Source organism: Cheilinus undulatus, linkage group 10 (assembly GCF_018320785.1).
Source record: "Cheilinus undulatus linkage group 10, ASM1832078v1, whole genome shotgun sequence".
Classification (NCBI taxonomy): Eukaryota; Metazoa; Chordata; class Actinopteri; order Labriformes; family Labridae; genus Cheilinus; species Cheilinus undulatus.
In genome coordinates this window covers 35,815,406-35,832,639 of record NC_054874.1, presented here as the reverse complement: position 1 = coordinate 35,832,639, position 17,234 = coordinate 35,815,406, and the positions used below count along the sequence as shown (strand labels likewise).

The 17,234-nt window shown below is 38.8% G+C and overlaps 1 protein-coding gene across 1 annotated transcript; it reads right to left on the bottom strand.

Moving 5' to 3' along the window:
* Nucleotides 1-9,016: 9,016 nt before the first annotated feature.
* On the bottom strand, nt 9,017-16,208 carry lrit3a (info leucine-rich repeat, immunoglobulin-like and transmembrane domains 3a). Its single transcript, XM_041798246.1, has 4 exons — nt 16,093-16,208; nt 13,929-14,395; nt 10,276-10,581; nt 9,017-10,020 (listed from the first exon to the last, which is right to left on the bottom strand). Exons 1-4 carry the CDS (start codon nt 16,206-16,208, stop codon nt 9,017-9,019), a joined length of 1,893 nt encoding a protein of 630 aa, XP_041654180.1.
* Nucleotides 16,209-17,234: the final 1,026 nt, after the last annotated feature.

Sequence of the window (17,234 nt, the reverse complement as noted above, 5' to 3'; positions counted from 1 at the left end):
GGAATGAATGGAAGTCTTTTCCAAAGCCTATTCTAAAATGTCTTACTGGAAACATGAAAAAAGGTTTTTCATATAACGATATTATTGACTCTGGAGCCCTTAAAACCCGAGCAAAGTAGGCTATGAGGTGCTAACAAATCTTTGCTGTCTGGAATACTATTGATGGAAGGTGCCCTGGTCTATCATGGTAATCACACTGTCATGTGCTACCATGGCTACTTCTCTTAACTCTGAGGAATGAAGAAAACAATGAGCAACCCCAGACAAACAACATAATGAAATGTATGTCCCCAGATTGCCAGTAGTGCTCAGTTGCAAGGACACATCATGATGAATCTTTAATTGAAAAGTTCATCTGTTGGTCAACGTGTCCCTTGACCTACTAAAAGAAGGCCATTGGGTTTTATTTGCAAATGTGAACTTCTACACAAATTTTTCCCATTTTGTACTAGTTTGATACTAGTTTCAGAATTGTATGAAACAGGTGGTTATGATCCACAGTTAAGATATCAATGTGGATATTCATTTCACGTTTTACATTGTCAGATGTGTGTGGGTCGTTTGATTGCTCATTTTGGATGCGGGTCCAGTTTTAGTATCAGCCAATAAACTCTAGTTGTTCGTTAAAACAGGAAGAATTAAGAGACTCTTATTAAGCAGTATGCATATTGACAGTAATTATTGTACAGCAAGATAACATATAGCACAACATCTTTACCAAGATGGTTAACTGCTAAAATAAAGACATCCATTAAGCTCTTTAAAGATTCTGATATGTTTTGTTATATTTGGCTGTTGTAGATAATTTCGCAACTAATTACACACAACACTTCTTAGCATGACTAAATTAGCACAAGTTTGGGCTAGGGTCCTCATTAATGAAAAATAGAAATACAAAATTTGAAATGAATAGGATGTCTTTGCTTTATTTGAACTCTTGATCATGTTACTGGCAAATATAATGATAGAACATAACATCTGAGGTCTAAACCCGTACAGACAGCCCTAAGGGCTAAAATAAAACTTTTTGTTTTGTATTATATGCATGCATGAACATGTTAGAGGGTCTTTGAAGCTCTACTTAGTATTACATGTACTACTGTACCTCTGATGACCACTGTTGTAAACCAAGTCTTTAAATAGCACTGCAGGAGCTGGAAAAAGAGGCTTTTGTGGGATAAAAACATCATGAGCCAGACAAGGTCTTACTATATTATTCTTCTAACTGCAGCCATCATGTGTGCTGCCTCAGGTTAGTTGTGTTGTTTTTGACTACAGCTTTCAGAGCTCATATTTATATATATCCATTTTGATAGAATTGATAGGAAACTCTGCAAACTCAAAGAGTAATGTTCAGTTTATGAACATGACCTTGTGCTGTCTTTTCAGAAGACAGAAAACAGCAACAAGAACCCTCTCATGAGATATCGGGGGGAAAAAGAATAACCTTTTTAAGTTTCACAAAGAATGTCATGAATTTTACTTAAACTTTTGTCCTGCCGAGATGGACCTGAACTTTTACTATCTGGCATGAAAAATACACTTCAGCAAGAAGACCATTTGGATACCAGTAATCACCATCTGTAGGCTGTCATCTGTGAGATGTTCTGATGGCATCCCACAAGAAACTTCAGCTCAGCCTGTGATACACCCACACCAGTACAGCCAACGTTTTTACGGTAAATTGTATTGTCTGCTTAGCCAAGATCACTTTGATGGCCGACTTACACCTTCTGTTTCTCTGCAATGACTTGACATAGGACACTTTTTAAATTAAGAGTATTTTTTGACAGCAGAGGTGTCAAACCAACTCACCCACACAGCTGCTGTTTCTCCCCGCTCGTGACAAGCGTTCATCCCAACATGCTGTACCAAGGGCCAAGGCTCCAGAGCTTTGCACCACAAAATAGATCAGAGCTGCTGTGACTGTTGCAGCCAACATAATCCTGGGAACCGTCCCTGCCTTAGGAGCTGCACTTGTTCAGTTCTTCTCAGGCATTTCCACTAGCATTCCCACTGGCATGCGGGAATTCTCCAGATCTAAGCAACATTTGCTTATGGATTGCTGGCATCTTTGTTGGAGGCTTCAACCTAGAGAGATAGCAGAGCTTTACATACCAAAAGATGTTGCCCAAAAGAAAGCTGTACCCCAATGAAGGGATGGAGTACTAAGAAAGAAGAGGGCAATACTGCCAACCAAAGAAAGGAAAAAACTGTGAGTGGGATCCTGCTCACTCCCCACTTTGGCCCCTGGGTTGCCAGTCTGTTTTGGAAGCAAAGATTGAAATTCCTGACACCCCCGTGGTAAATTTTGCACATGCTAGTCCAGCACTGGAGCAAAATTTTCTTTAAGCTGCAGTCAGTGTCTTAAGCAGAATGTGGAATATGTTAGAAATGAGGCTGGACTAAAGAGAGGTCCTACATAACAACAACATCTTACCCTCACTCCACCCCCCTGACACATGTCCTCTCTGAATGTAGATGGATGAGTCTGTTAGACTTTTTGTGTCTGAAGGAGAGAGCAGGAGAAGAACACTGCATGTAAAGTAACCTTATCAAGTTATGATGCCATTCATAGATGGCACACAGTTACAGTATGAGTGTAATTAACCCATGCAACAAAAACAATAGACACTCTGTTTTATCAGTGTATATGACATGTCAGTGTGTCAGTCTATCTCCAGTTTGTCTGGCTTCCGAGGGGAAACGGTCAAATGAGTAACTTATAGAGAATGAAGGAGAAGTGGAGCAAATTAGTCCTAAATTGTTTGTCCTCCCTTTTTACCCTGGAGAACAAGTGACAGACCCTACAAACCAAAACCTCTATTCATACCCTTCATGACTAGGATATTGTCAGGAACAACGTCACCATTAACCTCATAGAGGAGCGGTGGATGATTTACACAGCTGAGAAAGTTCCCTTGTCTCCATACTAATGTTAGCAGTCTGAAGGACTCAAACCTTTTCCCAGGATTTATACCACTGGCAGTTTGACACACATGAATCGTGCACTGAATTACATATAGCTTTGAGGCATCTGGCAGTTTGTAAAGAAACAGAGGCTGCCTCTTTGATAAATGCTACCTAATGCCATTTTTTTTTTTTTTTTTTTTTTTTTTTGCTATGACAAGAAGTTCCAGAATGATATTTGAATCTTAAACAAAACTCTTGATTAAGTTGTTGTAGTTACATACTTGCTTGTTTGCCACTTTTGCGTGTTTGCTGCTGTCTGACAGATGTTGGTACTGAGAAGTCTACATCAGTGTTCAGTTGATTTTGGCTGGGGTTATACAATGGTGATAGACCTTTGTGTCTTCAAGCAACACTCAAACTTAAACCCAAGCCCATTTATTTGTGGGCTGAAGTATTTGTGCATTGACAATAAACACTGGCAAATTAAGGCAAATTTTCCTGGTTTTTGGAACCTATGACACTTCAGTAAAAAAAAAAAAAAAAAAAAACATTTGGGGCATTTTGGCTTTTTCATGATAGGACAACTGAAGAGAGGCAGGAAATAAGAGGAGAAACAGTGAGAAAAGACATGCATCTAACTGTGTGGGAGACCAGTGCATCAAGGACTCCAGCCCTTGCCCGTGGGTGCCCATTCAACCAAATAAACCAAACTGGTGCATGACAGTTCAATACATTAGGCCCTTTTCATGATAAAAATCATAGTAACAAAAGCAGGAACATTGGGTCAAAGTGTAAATGCCTTGCTAGGGAGCTTATCCCTTATGTGCTATTGGATTCAATTTTGACATCTGAAGCCAAAGGAAAACTAACCAAAAAAGCAACACAACAAGAAGGCCAGGCCTCCATTTGCTTTGGGAGCTGCTACCTATGCTGAACTTCCCCCTGATTTTGAGCTTTTTTTACTGTCACAAAAAAAATTCAGGAGCCAGATCATCTGTTTTTTGTTAATTCCTGTAAGAAGTATTTAGAGTATGTGGGGCTACGCACTTTTTGTGGAAATAATTAGACAGATACTAACTCCTATATGTAACATTTGGTGGACCTAAAGTAATGTTTCAACACAGCAGAAAACAACTAAGCACATTTCTTGCAACTTTTAAGGAAATCGATTTATTTATCTTGTTATTATCAAAAAGGATTCAACAACCAAGACAGTGTATGAGCAATAGCTTTGTATGTATTGTGTCCCTACTTACAGCTGTTTTCCAATGGACCTGTATAATGGCACCAAGTCTCAACTGCCTAGAAATTTGTGATGCAAATGTAAAGTCTCTAGAGAAGCATCTCACCACCAATCAGTCTATCCAGTTTTGTTGTGATGGCATGAAGTCCAGTGGTACATTCTTATGCCTTATCTGTCTTTCTCTATATCCATCTGTTACGATATGCTGTATCATTTCCTGTCCATGATTTTTCCACTTCTGTTCTTCTGACACTGTAATCTCTGAGCAATACCGGTTAGTAACTATATTTCCCTGTCCTTCTATCTGTGTGCTAGGGCTGGGCAATTATGGCAAAAGGAAAATCACAGTTAATTGAAATCTTTCCCTGGAGTATGATTAATGAACGATTATTCAACCCCCAACTCAGTTTGTGCAGTAAGTATTTGTATAATTTATAAACAAATAACTGGAAATTTTAATTTTTTCAAATTTTAATGCATCAATCTTGTGTACTTTAGAGAAAAAACTATGTGGTTTAATCTATTAAAATGTTCTTTTTAAACAGTTTTTTGCCCTTGTAGTAATCAAACCAGAGGGGTCCTGAATTTTCCTGCCTGACCTCCTGATAAAGATTAAAAGGTTCAAGATTTATTTCCTTAAAAACTGTCATTTCAAACTTTTCTTTTGGCTAAAGGATGTTTAATTTTATGTCCATTATAAAACACTGACCATCAACTTTTTACTTAAAAAAGCCCCCAACCCCCTACACTGGAGGATGCTCTCTAAGCCAGTAGTACTCAAACTGGGGTCCGGGGACCCCTGGGGGTCAATGAGCCACAGCTTGGGGGTCTGGGAAATATTTCAGAATAAATTATTACTATAATAGAAGTAATGCCATTCAAAATCAAATAAATACATACAGGGACTACAGCACCATCAAAAAGCCATACTAAACCATTTACTCCCACATAAGCTAGCTTTGGGCCCATAAAAACTCAGATGATTGTGAGATATCACATAAATCTATCACTCGGCAAGCATCAGTCACTTTGCTCAGGACACATTTGGTGTGCATGTCCAGCTAGCAACCATAATATTTAAGCGTGCCCACTTCATCAAGTGATGTTAGGCCCAAACCAGCTAAATTGAGAATTATAATGACAGCTATCTCCAGTTTGATACTTTTGAGAACGGCGACAGACGACCAAAATGTGTTGTGTGACTTCATGTGAAGCGATGAAGCTTGCCAAGCTAAAGCGTCATCTGTTAACGGAGCATGCAGAGTTTAAGGACAAAACAAAATATTTTTTCTGACAAAAGGGTGAGGAACACATCTGCCAGAAAACACAAATAGTGAACCTGTCCACAACCTCAGAAAAAGCACAGAGAGCTTCTTATTTGGCTGTTTAAAGGATTGCAAAAAGTAAGAAGCCACACTATTGGGCAAAAGCTTGTATTTAAGTTGAGGAGTTTAAAGTATAGCATCTAGGAGTACAAATGGCAGTTAACATACAGTATGTTTAATCAGTGTGAGGGTTATGTGGGGGTCCTTGGAAAATGTTATGCCCTGTAAGCCCCTCCACCCCCACCCACCTCACTTCAAATTACTCCTTCAAAATATATCTACAGCTAACTAAAGAAAAAATTAACAATTAAAGACAAATACAATACCTTTGCAACATATAATTTAGCCTATGATAATTATAATAAATAAAGAAGCAGTCCGAGTTACAACAGGGTCATCAACAAGGATAATATACAAACACTCCCACAAACCTGTGTCTTGGATGGACACTTAATAATTAATCACAAATGGCACAGATCTTCAAAATGAGGTGTCTCGACTCTGAAGTTAATTTACCAAGTTTATGGTTGGTCAATGCTGTATATGCATTATCTTGGTCATATTTATCATACTGGCCTGATGTGCAGAGAGACAGGGAGAAATGCTTAAAGTGAACTCCCCCTCCTCCACAGTTTGATTTTTCCTCCGTGGCGCTTCCCGAGTGGACTGGAGTGAGTGGTATCACATGTCCACACAGCAAGCTGTGTGTTTTCAAGTGTACGGTGCATTAATAGAGAGAGCATTACACAGGGAAAATAAATAAATAAATAACCGAGACAGGAGGTTTACGTCAGTTATTGGCTCTAAACTCCCAGCACCACTTTGTGCCCTCTATTCATTCATAGTTTACCTAAAATAAACACCCCAGCCCATTGTTGTCTGCCATCCATTCATTCTGTTTGTAAAAACAGCCTGGCTGTTGCCATGATAACAGTACAGCTGGTATTAGAGATTACTTAGCACTGCAGGCACATACTGCTGGTAGTACAGAGGTATCCATGGGAACAGTTTTCATGGTCCACCCATCATCTTATCAGAATTTATAGCAGCTTCAGTTCAAATGTCCAGAGAGGGTGACAACTGTGACCCATAGCTTTCAGGATGAACACATCTTCTCCTGTTTATAACTAAGTGAGCGCTTGTGATCTATCTTTGCACCTTTTCATGCCCACATCTATTATCACTACTTGTTTTTAGCCTCTGTTTTGCATCTACATAAGCCGTTCATTGTTTGACAATGGATATGATACACTCAAAGATCACTATAGGTATACCTGTTTACCTGCTCATTACACAGATGTTCTACCAGAAAATCACATGGCAGGGACTAGTGCATTTAGGCACTGTAAACATGACCAGGAGAAGCATCAGGATGCAAAAGAAAGGAGATTTAAATGCTTTTGAACGTGGCATGGTAGTTGGTGCTTGTCTGAGTGTCTCCTGGGATTTTCTTTTACAACCATCTCTAAGGTTTACAGAGAATGGTCCGAATAAGAGAAATCAATCAGTGAGCGGCCTTTCCCTGAGTTGAAATAGTTTGTTGATGGCAGAGGTCAGAGGACATGAACAGACTGGTTTGAGGTGTTAGAAAGGCAAAAAGTCAAATAACCACTTGTTAAACCATGGTAAGAATTGCATATCTGGACACACAGTATGTTGAACCTTGAAGTAGATTGGGCTCCAGCAGCAAACGATCACACTTCTTGCCAAACCTGTCACCTTGGAACAGGAAAATGAGGCTGAAATTCACAGGGACTCACCACAATCAAACAATATAAGATTGAAAAACACGGACCAAAATGGCATGGCCAGAATTTAGCATGAACAACATGAATGCCTACCAGACCACCAACCATCACATGTCACTTACATCACCTCTGTTTGTCATTCTTGCCCGGATGTTTTGCTGGTATTTTTGGTAAGCCTCTATTTTAAATGATTCGATCATGTTTTAAATTTAGATAGAAATAGTCTGTGAGTTAAAGTTCTTCAAGTTTTGATTCCTGTGTCATTGTCTTGTTGGAGCATGTTTTTTTTTTTTTTTTTGGATGGTGTCTTTCAACACTCTCTTCATCCTGATCTTTGCTAAGTAAACTCAATTAAATGCATGGATAATGTAATTTAATATATCAATCCGTTAAATGTGTTCTGTGATTTAAAGCTTCTGTGAGGAGCTTTGTGAGGTTTTTGGGCAGAGCAGTACCTCATAACTTAGCTGTACTTTTTTCAGCATTTGTTTAAGTCAAGTTAAAATTATAAAGAATGACTGCCATGAAAAATGTAAAAAAAGAAAATTTCAAAAGGTCTCTCTTCAGCATAACATCTATAGCCTATCTTATACTTCTGTATTGATTCTACACTGTAGTGGCCAATACTGTTGTGAGCACTAATGTATGTATGCACACATGTGCACTACACATGCATTGGTTGCAGCCGTGTATTTGTCAAATTACATATATGTTTTTAATAACAGTTGAACTGGTATTCCTAATGAAGGTATATAGCTTTTTCAGGTAGTGTCTTCATGCACCAGCATTTAGGGGTGAAAAGTAACTAATTACAAGTTACAGATTAACTGGTTTTGGTTATTAATAAGGCACAGTCACAATTTCATGGTGCCAGACAGGAAGGTGGGCATTTTTGAGGGATTCTTTTTTGCCTTTTTAAGATTATGCTCTTTTAAAAATGAAAAATTGTTTATTTTGCAGCATCAATGACTGCCTGCTCTTAATACAGGTATGGAAAGATGATTCAAATCACATACATACACAAAACCTGTAAAGGAGAAAATAGAAAATCCCTGAAAAAATAAGAGGCCTACTTTATGAGCATATTTGGAAAATATGCATAAACAAAAAAATAATTCAACATTGTTCTGTTTATTAAAACAAAAAAGTACATCTTCATTCATAGACAAATATACATGCATATATAGAAACTTGTAGAAAGAGGCAGAGTTTTAAGATGACACATATTCTACCAAACACACTGACAGTACTGTCTCGTCAGTTAAGGCAACAGCTTGGTGCTGAAAACAATAATGTTTCAAATGTGATGGGAAAATCAGATTTATCATTTTTGACACCACAAACTATTCATATCTGACATTTTGGCATTGGGTGGAGAATGAAACACCACATAGCTGAATGACAAGCACCTTCTTTGGTACTGTTTAAGTCCAACAATAGTGCTCTGTGCTAGTGTGAACTTCTCAGATTTAAGGCTCTAAAGTACGTTATGGCGTCAATGAAGATATCAGTCATTGGCTCTTCATATTGAGTTTGTAAAAGTTCTTTAGAATGCCTAAACAACCTCTTGTGAATGTTTCTGAGGTACCTACATTTTTCAGATCATTACAGTAATCTTTGTCAAGGAGAAGTGGATTGGAGTACAAATGAAATAAGCATCCCATTTCAATGCTGATCATAGATTTACAGTTCCATAGTTAATAGATAATTCATCTCATAAAAGGCAAACAATGAATTATTTAGAGAATGTTTTACTGCCATGGCATTTGAGGATTGGCAATTTTTTGTCAGCAGAGATACTCTGATCTGGAACTGTCACTTTTATATGTCATCTGGGAATCAATGCTTGACCTAGAGCAAAGGAGCATTCGTTCTGATTCGTTAGTCTGTCTTCTTGCCCAAAGTTCAGTCGGATGAGAATTCATAGTTCGTTGTTTCATAGAAATTGTCTCAAACTTCACATAACTCTCTTTTTCAAGTTCCTCTTCATCCACTTCTGGGTTGCTCCCCTTGCAGTAAAGAGCAAGAATCTTGTAGAGCAACAGTGCAATCAGAGGCAAAACCAGAGCACAGGCAATCCCACTTATGATGATAAAAAGCTGGTTCTGCCCACTGTCATCTGCGCCATATGACGTGTAGAAGTCAATGCAAGGATCTCTTCCTGCGGTACTTCCTTTGACAACGAGGCAAACAGAGTACCGCATACCAGATGATAATCCCTCAAGAAGTACTTTACCACTGCCAGCTTTGGTCTCCAGTGTTCGCTTGGCGTCATCCTCCCCATAAGGTGAATACACGACTGTGAGAGAAGCATCATTTGGTAATCCATCAGCCGTCCAGAGCAACACAGCACTGTCTGATGTTTCCTCTACAATCTTTACGTCTTTGATGGCCTCTGCTGTAAGCTTTTTCCCTTTGCTCCCTTGCTGGATTTCTTCTTGTTGTTGTGAGTCCTTCTGTACAATATTACTGGGAGTAGTTTTCTGCCACTTGGGAACAGCAGATATTGTAGTTGATGTTCTTGGGGCAGCTGTGAGTGTTATGGCAGACAAGTTTGGATTGGCTGTTGGGGGAACCAGTGTTGTGCCTTGGCTAGTTGGTCCAGTACCATTGCTAGGACTCACTGGAGGGATGGTGGTACTGATAGCCCCAGCAACCGAGAGAGAGATGGTGGCTTCTGCATTCCCAGCAACATTCTTAGCTTTGCAGCTGTAGTTCCCTGCATCTTTGGATAATATTCCGGTCAAGCTCATGATGGACCATCTGACACCATCCCCAGGTGACTCCTGGACTAAAGAGAGGAACAAGAACACAAATGTCAACATGGATCAAGCCTTACCAATCCCTTAACAGCTTTGCATGCTTTAGAATGGATAATGACCTTTTGGCACCTGTGCTACACACCTTAATTCTATGAGCACAACAGACAAGTAGGTAAGGTAAGAATTACACAATTTTTAACTTCCTGAGGGGATAAAGCTCAATAAATTTAGAACAGTTTTTGCTGTATTAAAGCTTGCACTCTTAAAAGCTCTGCTTGTTATACCTGTGCTGTTTACCGTTGAACCATCTGACTTAATCCAGGTAAGAGATGGTGTTGGAAACCCTGTGGCATCGCAACGCAGGAGAACATTACTGCCCAAAGGAGATGTGATCTTGGTTGCTGAAGTCATGACTGATGGTTTCACACAGTTGTCTAATTCAGCACGCTGAAAAAGAACTCCTGCCAGGTTCTCTGGTCCACTGCAGGTCAGGAATAAGTCCATCAAAACCACTGGGGTGTCAGCCATTTTAGAAATCTCAATCATCTTGGAGATTTTACAGTCACAGAACCAGGGATTATCTTGGAGCCCTGGAGAAGAAAGAGAAGATAAATAAGTTTTCTGTTTGCTGTTTCATACAGTCTCTTGTCAGTAAAGGGTAAGTTTCTTAAAATAGCTTTTGTTTGTGATAAATGAACAGGGAGATAACATTGATGAGACAGAAGTTTGGCAAATCTTTGCATTTTGATCTAACTTAACCCAGCTGCTTCTCTAAATCATGCAACAAATATAATACTCTTCAAGGCCATTATAGAAAATGTAATATGTATTCATTTACTATCTACCACAAACTATGCAACATGTGATTGCCCCAGATGTAAAACCTAATAACAATATAGCAAGCAGTAAAATGTGTTTTTCTTCAAATGACAAGTTCATATGTAAAGCATGGTGCTGCTGTACACACCTGTTGCACACAATAGGTGAGCACATGTACTGGTGCATATTAAAGCCCTTTAAACAGATTAGTTTGCCTTAACAGTTGCAAAGCACCTAAGCTGGCTTTGGCCCTCCTCCAAGGTGGCAAACACTTTTTCCACTACCCTTTTGTTAGCTTGAATCTCAACAGACCACCAATTACTTCTGCAAGTCAAAGTTGATGATGAGTTTATTTTTGTAAGATGAAAAAAGTATTCTTATGTTTTAATATTTACTTTATTCTTGAAGCGCATTTTTTAATCAAAGTAAGATTTTCAAGGAATTTCAAACTAATGATGGCGTACATTTAGCTGCACTGTGAGTAAAGGACTTTTAAAGTGCTAAAGGACCAGTTGTCTGTTTATGAATGGACTGTTTTTCCTACTAGTTAATCCTGTTTCTCATTTTGGTTCACAGAGCCACCTTTCTCAGCAGGGATAGGCTACCTTGTCCTAATTTAGCCTTTTAACACTTTCACTCTTGCCTCTTGCTGTGCACCTTTGCTGCTCTGATGTTGGTTAGAAATAAAATTTATTGTTATTGCTTCAAGGAGCCCCCCCGCCCCCTTTTATGGGCACATACATTTTTATTAAGAAGTCTAGAAGACAAGTAGTTTCATTATGTGGATTATCTCCTGTGATAACAATGAGAGTATTGATCAATGAGCAAAAAAAAAAAGATGTTCAGTTGACTCTTGGTAAAAACATATTTTTAACAAACTGTAGATATACTAAAGCGCTGAAATATCTGTTATCCATGTCTGCTTTCCCCTTGTGATCAGTATGAATCAATTCAGCTGAAATGTAGAGCCCTGTAGCATCTTTATGTTCAGGCCTTTAAAATTAGCATTTTCAAGCCTTGTTGTTTGCTCAAAGAGAGTAGATCTGCTTTTTTCTCTTATCACACTATTTGAGGGATTTACATAAAAGTTAAAACTCCAAGCTAAATCACCCATCATAGCTAAAATAACTTGGAAATCACACAAGTATTCCTTGACAATTGTGCATTTTTTTTACCATAACAAAATACCAAATATAAGCAATAAGCTACATAAATTTACATCCTGCACTTTTAGCTAAAATTTTCATTCTTTAAGAAGAAGAAGCGAGTCTTGGTTGTTGCTAAGTGATAGGGTTGGTTTTCTCTTGATCAGAAAGTAAAAGGTTCGGCCACCTGCTTCTGCAGCTACATGTCTACACCACATTCCAAATTATTATGCCAATTGGATTTTAGTGTCATAAAGACTCATTTTTTTTGTTTTTCAATAAACTCATGGATGGTGTTGTGTCTCAGGGCTCACCGGATCACTGAAATCAATCTCAGACACCTGTGATAATTAGTTTGCCAGGTGAGCCCAATTAAAGGAAACTACTTAAGAAGGACGTCCCACATTATTTAGCAGGCCACAGGTTTCAAGCAAAATGGAAGAGAAAAAGGATTTCTCTGCTGCATAAAGCATCAATTAGTGCAATGCGTTGGACAAGATATGAAAACATTAGCTATTTCACGAAAACTTAGGTGTGATCATTGTACTGTGAAGAAATTTGTAGTTGATTCAGAGCACAGACGGGTTCATGCAGATAAAGGCGTAATGAGGAAGGTTTCTGCCAGATGAATTCATCAGATTAAGAGAGCAGATGCTAAAATGCCATTACTAAGCAGCAAACAGGTATTTGAAGCTGCTGGTGCCTCTGGAGTCCAATGAACCTCAAGGTGTAAGATCCTCCAGAGGCTTGCAGTTGTGTATAAACCTACTATTTGGCCATCCCTAACCAAAGCTCACAAGCAGAAATAGTTGTAGTGGGCCCAGAAATACATAAAGACTACTTTTCTAACAGTCTTGATTACTGAGGAGTGCTGTGCAACCCTGGATGTTCCAGATGGATGGAGTAGTGGATGGTTGGTGGATAGCCATCATGTCCTAACAAGGCTGCCATGTCAGCAAATAGGTGGCAGAGGAGTCCGTGAAGGTGTGAAAATGATCTCGGCAAAGTATATAGAGTTACTGACTGACCTCTTTCTTCCATGGTACAAAAAGAAGAACCATGCTTTCTGTGACTTGAAAGTTATACTGACTGTCAATTGCATCGACTATTTAGGAGAATCAGAGAAAAATATCATTTACATAATAATTTGGAAAGCGTTGTATATGTTCTTGGGCAATACATTTAACCTCAAATTGCTGCCATTGTTGTGCCAGTGGTGAGTGAATGTCGATGAATGGGATTAGTGGATACTGATGGATACTTCGCATAGCGTCCTCCACTGACAGAGTATAAATGTGCTGTGAATGGTAGGTGTGACCTTTGGTGTAACATGCACTTTATAGTCTTGCAACTTGGAAAGTGCTGAATAAGTTCAAGTCTATTTAGCATTTATTCACTGAGCAGAGGGTTTTAAGTAAATAACCTTAACTGTTGCCATCATTCATTCCAGTTTTCAATTCAAAGATTATATCAATCTGATTTTGAAAAAAATTATAACACATCCGATTTGTCTTTGCAGTAGTGTTTTGCATGTTTTTCACTGTAAATAAAGTAGACAAGAGTTGGGGTATCAAAGCTGTGGATAAAAGTTTGTTCAGTGGTAATTATTTCAAATCACAGGCATCATTAACCTGGCATCAGAAATGCCATTACATATCTACTTCTTAAATTTTCTATTGGATAGGCTTCATGTGTACAACTGAACTTAACCATGCCTCAGGTTGCAAAGAGGAAGTGTGTCTAATGTTCCCCCTTCATCAGGTCCATACTTTGATCATTAGGTGCCAACTATACCTCTGCTTAGCATAAGCTAATTTAACTTTGCACTGCCATTCACTTCCAGGGAATTGTTGGAGTCAGTTAGATTAAAAGGTGTTGGAATAAAGGTAAGTTAATTAAAAATAACCCCCAAAGTGCCCTGCTCTGCTCCTATAACCCTGTGAAACCAAGTCACCAACACTGTTCAGCCTTACCTAATACTACTTTCTGAGATGCATTAGTTGAGACGGGTGCTCCATTGAATGGGGGCCAGATATCCATGAGTTCAGAGGGCAGAGTGGTTAATTTGTTGCTAGATAGATCCAAGTATGTAATATTGAGGAGGTGGGGAATTGCCTCTATGGGAATATTGGTAAGTCGGTTGTTGTGTAGATCCAGAGTCCTCAGCTTGGGCATCTCTTTCAGAGACTCCCAAGGGAACATAGATATCATATTTCCATCCAGCCTGAGCTCATGGAGCACTTTGAGATTGTAGAAGCTTGCAGTATCCACTGAGGTTATTGAATTGTAAGTAATCCATAAAAAGCGCAGGTCCACCAAGTAGTAAAAAGCTTCTGTTGGGATTCGCCGCACTGCTGTTTTCTCAATACGAAGTTTGACTGTGTCCACAGGGACGTTGACAGGAATATCAGACATGTCTGGATCATTGCAGAGCACAGATCTGGGAATGAAAGAAACAGGAAGTTAAATCATTTGGTTCATTTGGAGCATTTTAAAGATTTAATGTATCACCTCTGGATACTTTTAGTGTCGGTCCATTCAATTATACACAAATCTAATAATCCACCCATCTAATCATTTACCCAACCATTTCTCTAACCAAGTCACACATTTTCCATCCTTCCATCCATCCATCCATCCATCCATCATCTATTCATTACCATAGTTAACTAAAAAAACGTAACTCTCAGTTATGTATAATCCACAGTGAACTCAGCACTAAGCTGCATTTAGTAATGTTTCAGTGGCAAGGAAAAACTTCCCTTAACCAGGCAGAAACTTTATGCAGAACCAGATTCATGATAAAGAGCTATCTGCTAATGCTGCTTTGGGGTTAAAAAAGGGATGGAGGATAAAGCAAAAGAGAGCAGAGGTAGATGCATGAAGAGCAAAGAGGAAGATGAAGAAAAAAAGATGAGGGAAGTGTATAAAGAGAAGGGGGGGGTGTAGATGAAGATGCAGAAAAAGAGAGAAGAGGTAGATACAGAAGGAAAGAAGGAGAATTGGAAAAAGAAAAAAATATATGCAGAAAGTGATGACACAAGCAGATCGTCCATCCATCCATCCATCCAACCATCCATCCATCTATTTCTTAAATTATTGTTCTCCATCCTAAGGGGAAGGTCTGAGTCACTATCATCATAAATATGTAGGGATTATGTATTTTGACCTCTGATGCATGTCGCCAAAAGCCTTATACCAGAACATATAATGCTGTACCAAAATAATCACGTTAGCATTGTATCTGCCATCATCTTTACAGTGCACTACAACTTAGAGATCAACCTTCATTCTTTTTTTGGTGAAAAATTCTCTTTCAGAGACTAAGCTGGCACAAGAATTTCCTGCTACTTTTCCGTACATGATGATGGATGGCGTTTTCTTTAATAGACTTGTCAATGATAGTATACTAACACTGACATGTCTCTGTTGCCAGAACTTGACTTCAAGGAAAAGGGTGCATGGTACAAGAAGATTAAGCCCTAACAGATTATGCAGGTGACAATTAGATCTTTCTCAGGGGTAAATGGATTGGTACCGTGCCAGGGAATGTACATTATGTCAATACATGTCAGGTTATCTGGTACAGGTTGTACAACTTGTACCCCATTGCATTAAATACTAGTGTCTGTTGACAAATAGCATATTGACTGTAGCTACCGATTTTCAAAGCAGGATTTTAATGACCTTCTTGGTAATGTTTCTTTTTCTTTATGTTAACATCAACATTACAGTAACCCTGCATTTAAGCAGACTGTTGCTCACCCAAATTGGGTCATGCTGAAAAAGTTTCACACATATGAATTATGATATTCATATGATCAAGTCAAGCGTTTTATCTTTATTTTGATAAAACAGTTAGAAGGCTTTAGGTAGCCTAAGTGCAGTGGTTCTGTATGTTTTGCTCTTACAAGTGGTCATCTTTGTTCATTAGGCACCTGGAACACCTTATTTAAAAAGCTAATTTAAATCCAGAAAACACTGAAGTGAATGTATGACAGGATTTATTACGCTTTATTTGTGATTTTTAAATGCAACAACAGATTTAGGTATCCCTCTCTCAGTGGTTTTATGGATGATTCGTCTTTCATCATTAATGTTAGTAAATCTAGAGGAAGTCATTTAAAGTCATTTTACCTTGTTCCAGTTCCATCAGTACGTCCATGGAATACACAGGTGCACTGGGATGGACAGAAGGGATGAGCCATACTGAAGCAGCATAGGAATACATGCACACAGAGAAGCCGACGCATGATTTCACCAAATGGCCCTAAAATCCTCACATTGAGATAATATCAGGAACAAAGACATCCAGATTCATTTAGATTCTGAAGATTTATTCCTCCCCTTAAAAAAATAGATGGAGAATGATGGAAAGAGCTTTCAAAGTCCATAAGCGGTACCCGTACACAAGCTGAGGATCTAATTACAGTACAGGTGACCTGTCATGTTGACTGCGTAGTGGGGGTGGGGGTGGATTAGCTGAGGATTTCCTTGAGTTTGACAGGGTCACGCAAGCTGGGCCGCGTCTTTGAACGCTGTGCTTACAAGCTAATTCTAGAGAGGTTTCCCCCTCATGTCATCAGGCCACGCCTTCGTTAATCAGTCAGTGTTGCTTATTTTCTTTTCTTTTTTTTATTTGAACTTCCAAGATTTGATGAGGTTAATGCCCTTTACTTTGGCAAATCCTTGGTTGACATATTTGAATACAGCCACCGTTTGTTTTCTACAGTCATTTTTTTGCAGCACTGGGAAATATCATTTTGGATGTGGTTGTGCTTTTAACATGAAAACAAATGTTTACAGTCTGACATTAAGTTGTTCTTTGCCTCAAGAAACATAGTGTGAGGGAGGTCTGTCTGGCACAAGGGTGCTAGGTGTAATCTTGGATGTGATTTATTACCTGACTGGGTGGGACAGTGGTGGTGGGGTGGAGGGATCCACCTGCCTGCAAACGACAGATCTGCAGTAGTGTATCCTTTTCATATACAGTATATGTGCACATGTTAGCTTTGAATCATCACACTAGGCTTTTACTCACTGTGTTCCTACTCTTGAGCCTTAGCAACATTTCTTTTGATTTTTAATGTATATGTAAATATACCTTCATTCATTCTTTACATGAATGCCCTATTAAAATCAACAGAGAATCTAAAGGGTTAAAAACATAACCTTTGTGGAGTTTAAGTTAGAATATGAGTCCAGGCCTTCTGTCAATATGAATTTTCATTTCCAAGTTGACTCAAGTCTTTTATTGACATGATCTGTGGGACAGAGAG

Coding starts and splice junctions, on each gene's coding strand:
- lrit3a (XM_041798246.1), bottom strand. CDS start 16,208: ATGCGTCGGCTTCTCTGTGTGCATGTATTCCTATGCTGCTTCAGTATG. Junction 14,396..16,092: donor ACTGATGGAACTGGAACAAG/GTAAAATGACTT, acceptor TTTCATTCCCAG/ATCTGTGCTCTGCAATGATC. Junction 10,021..10,275: donor TTCAACGGTAAACAGCACAG/GTATAACAAGCA, acceptor TCCTCTCTTTAG/TCCAGGAGTCACCTGGGGAT.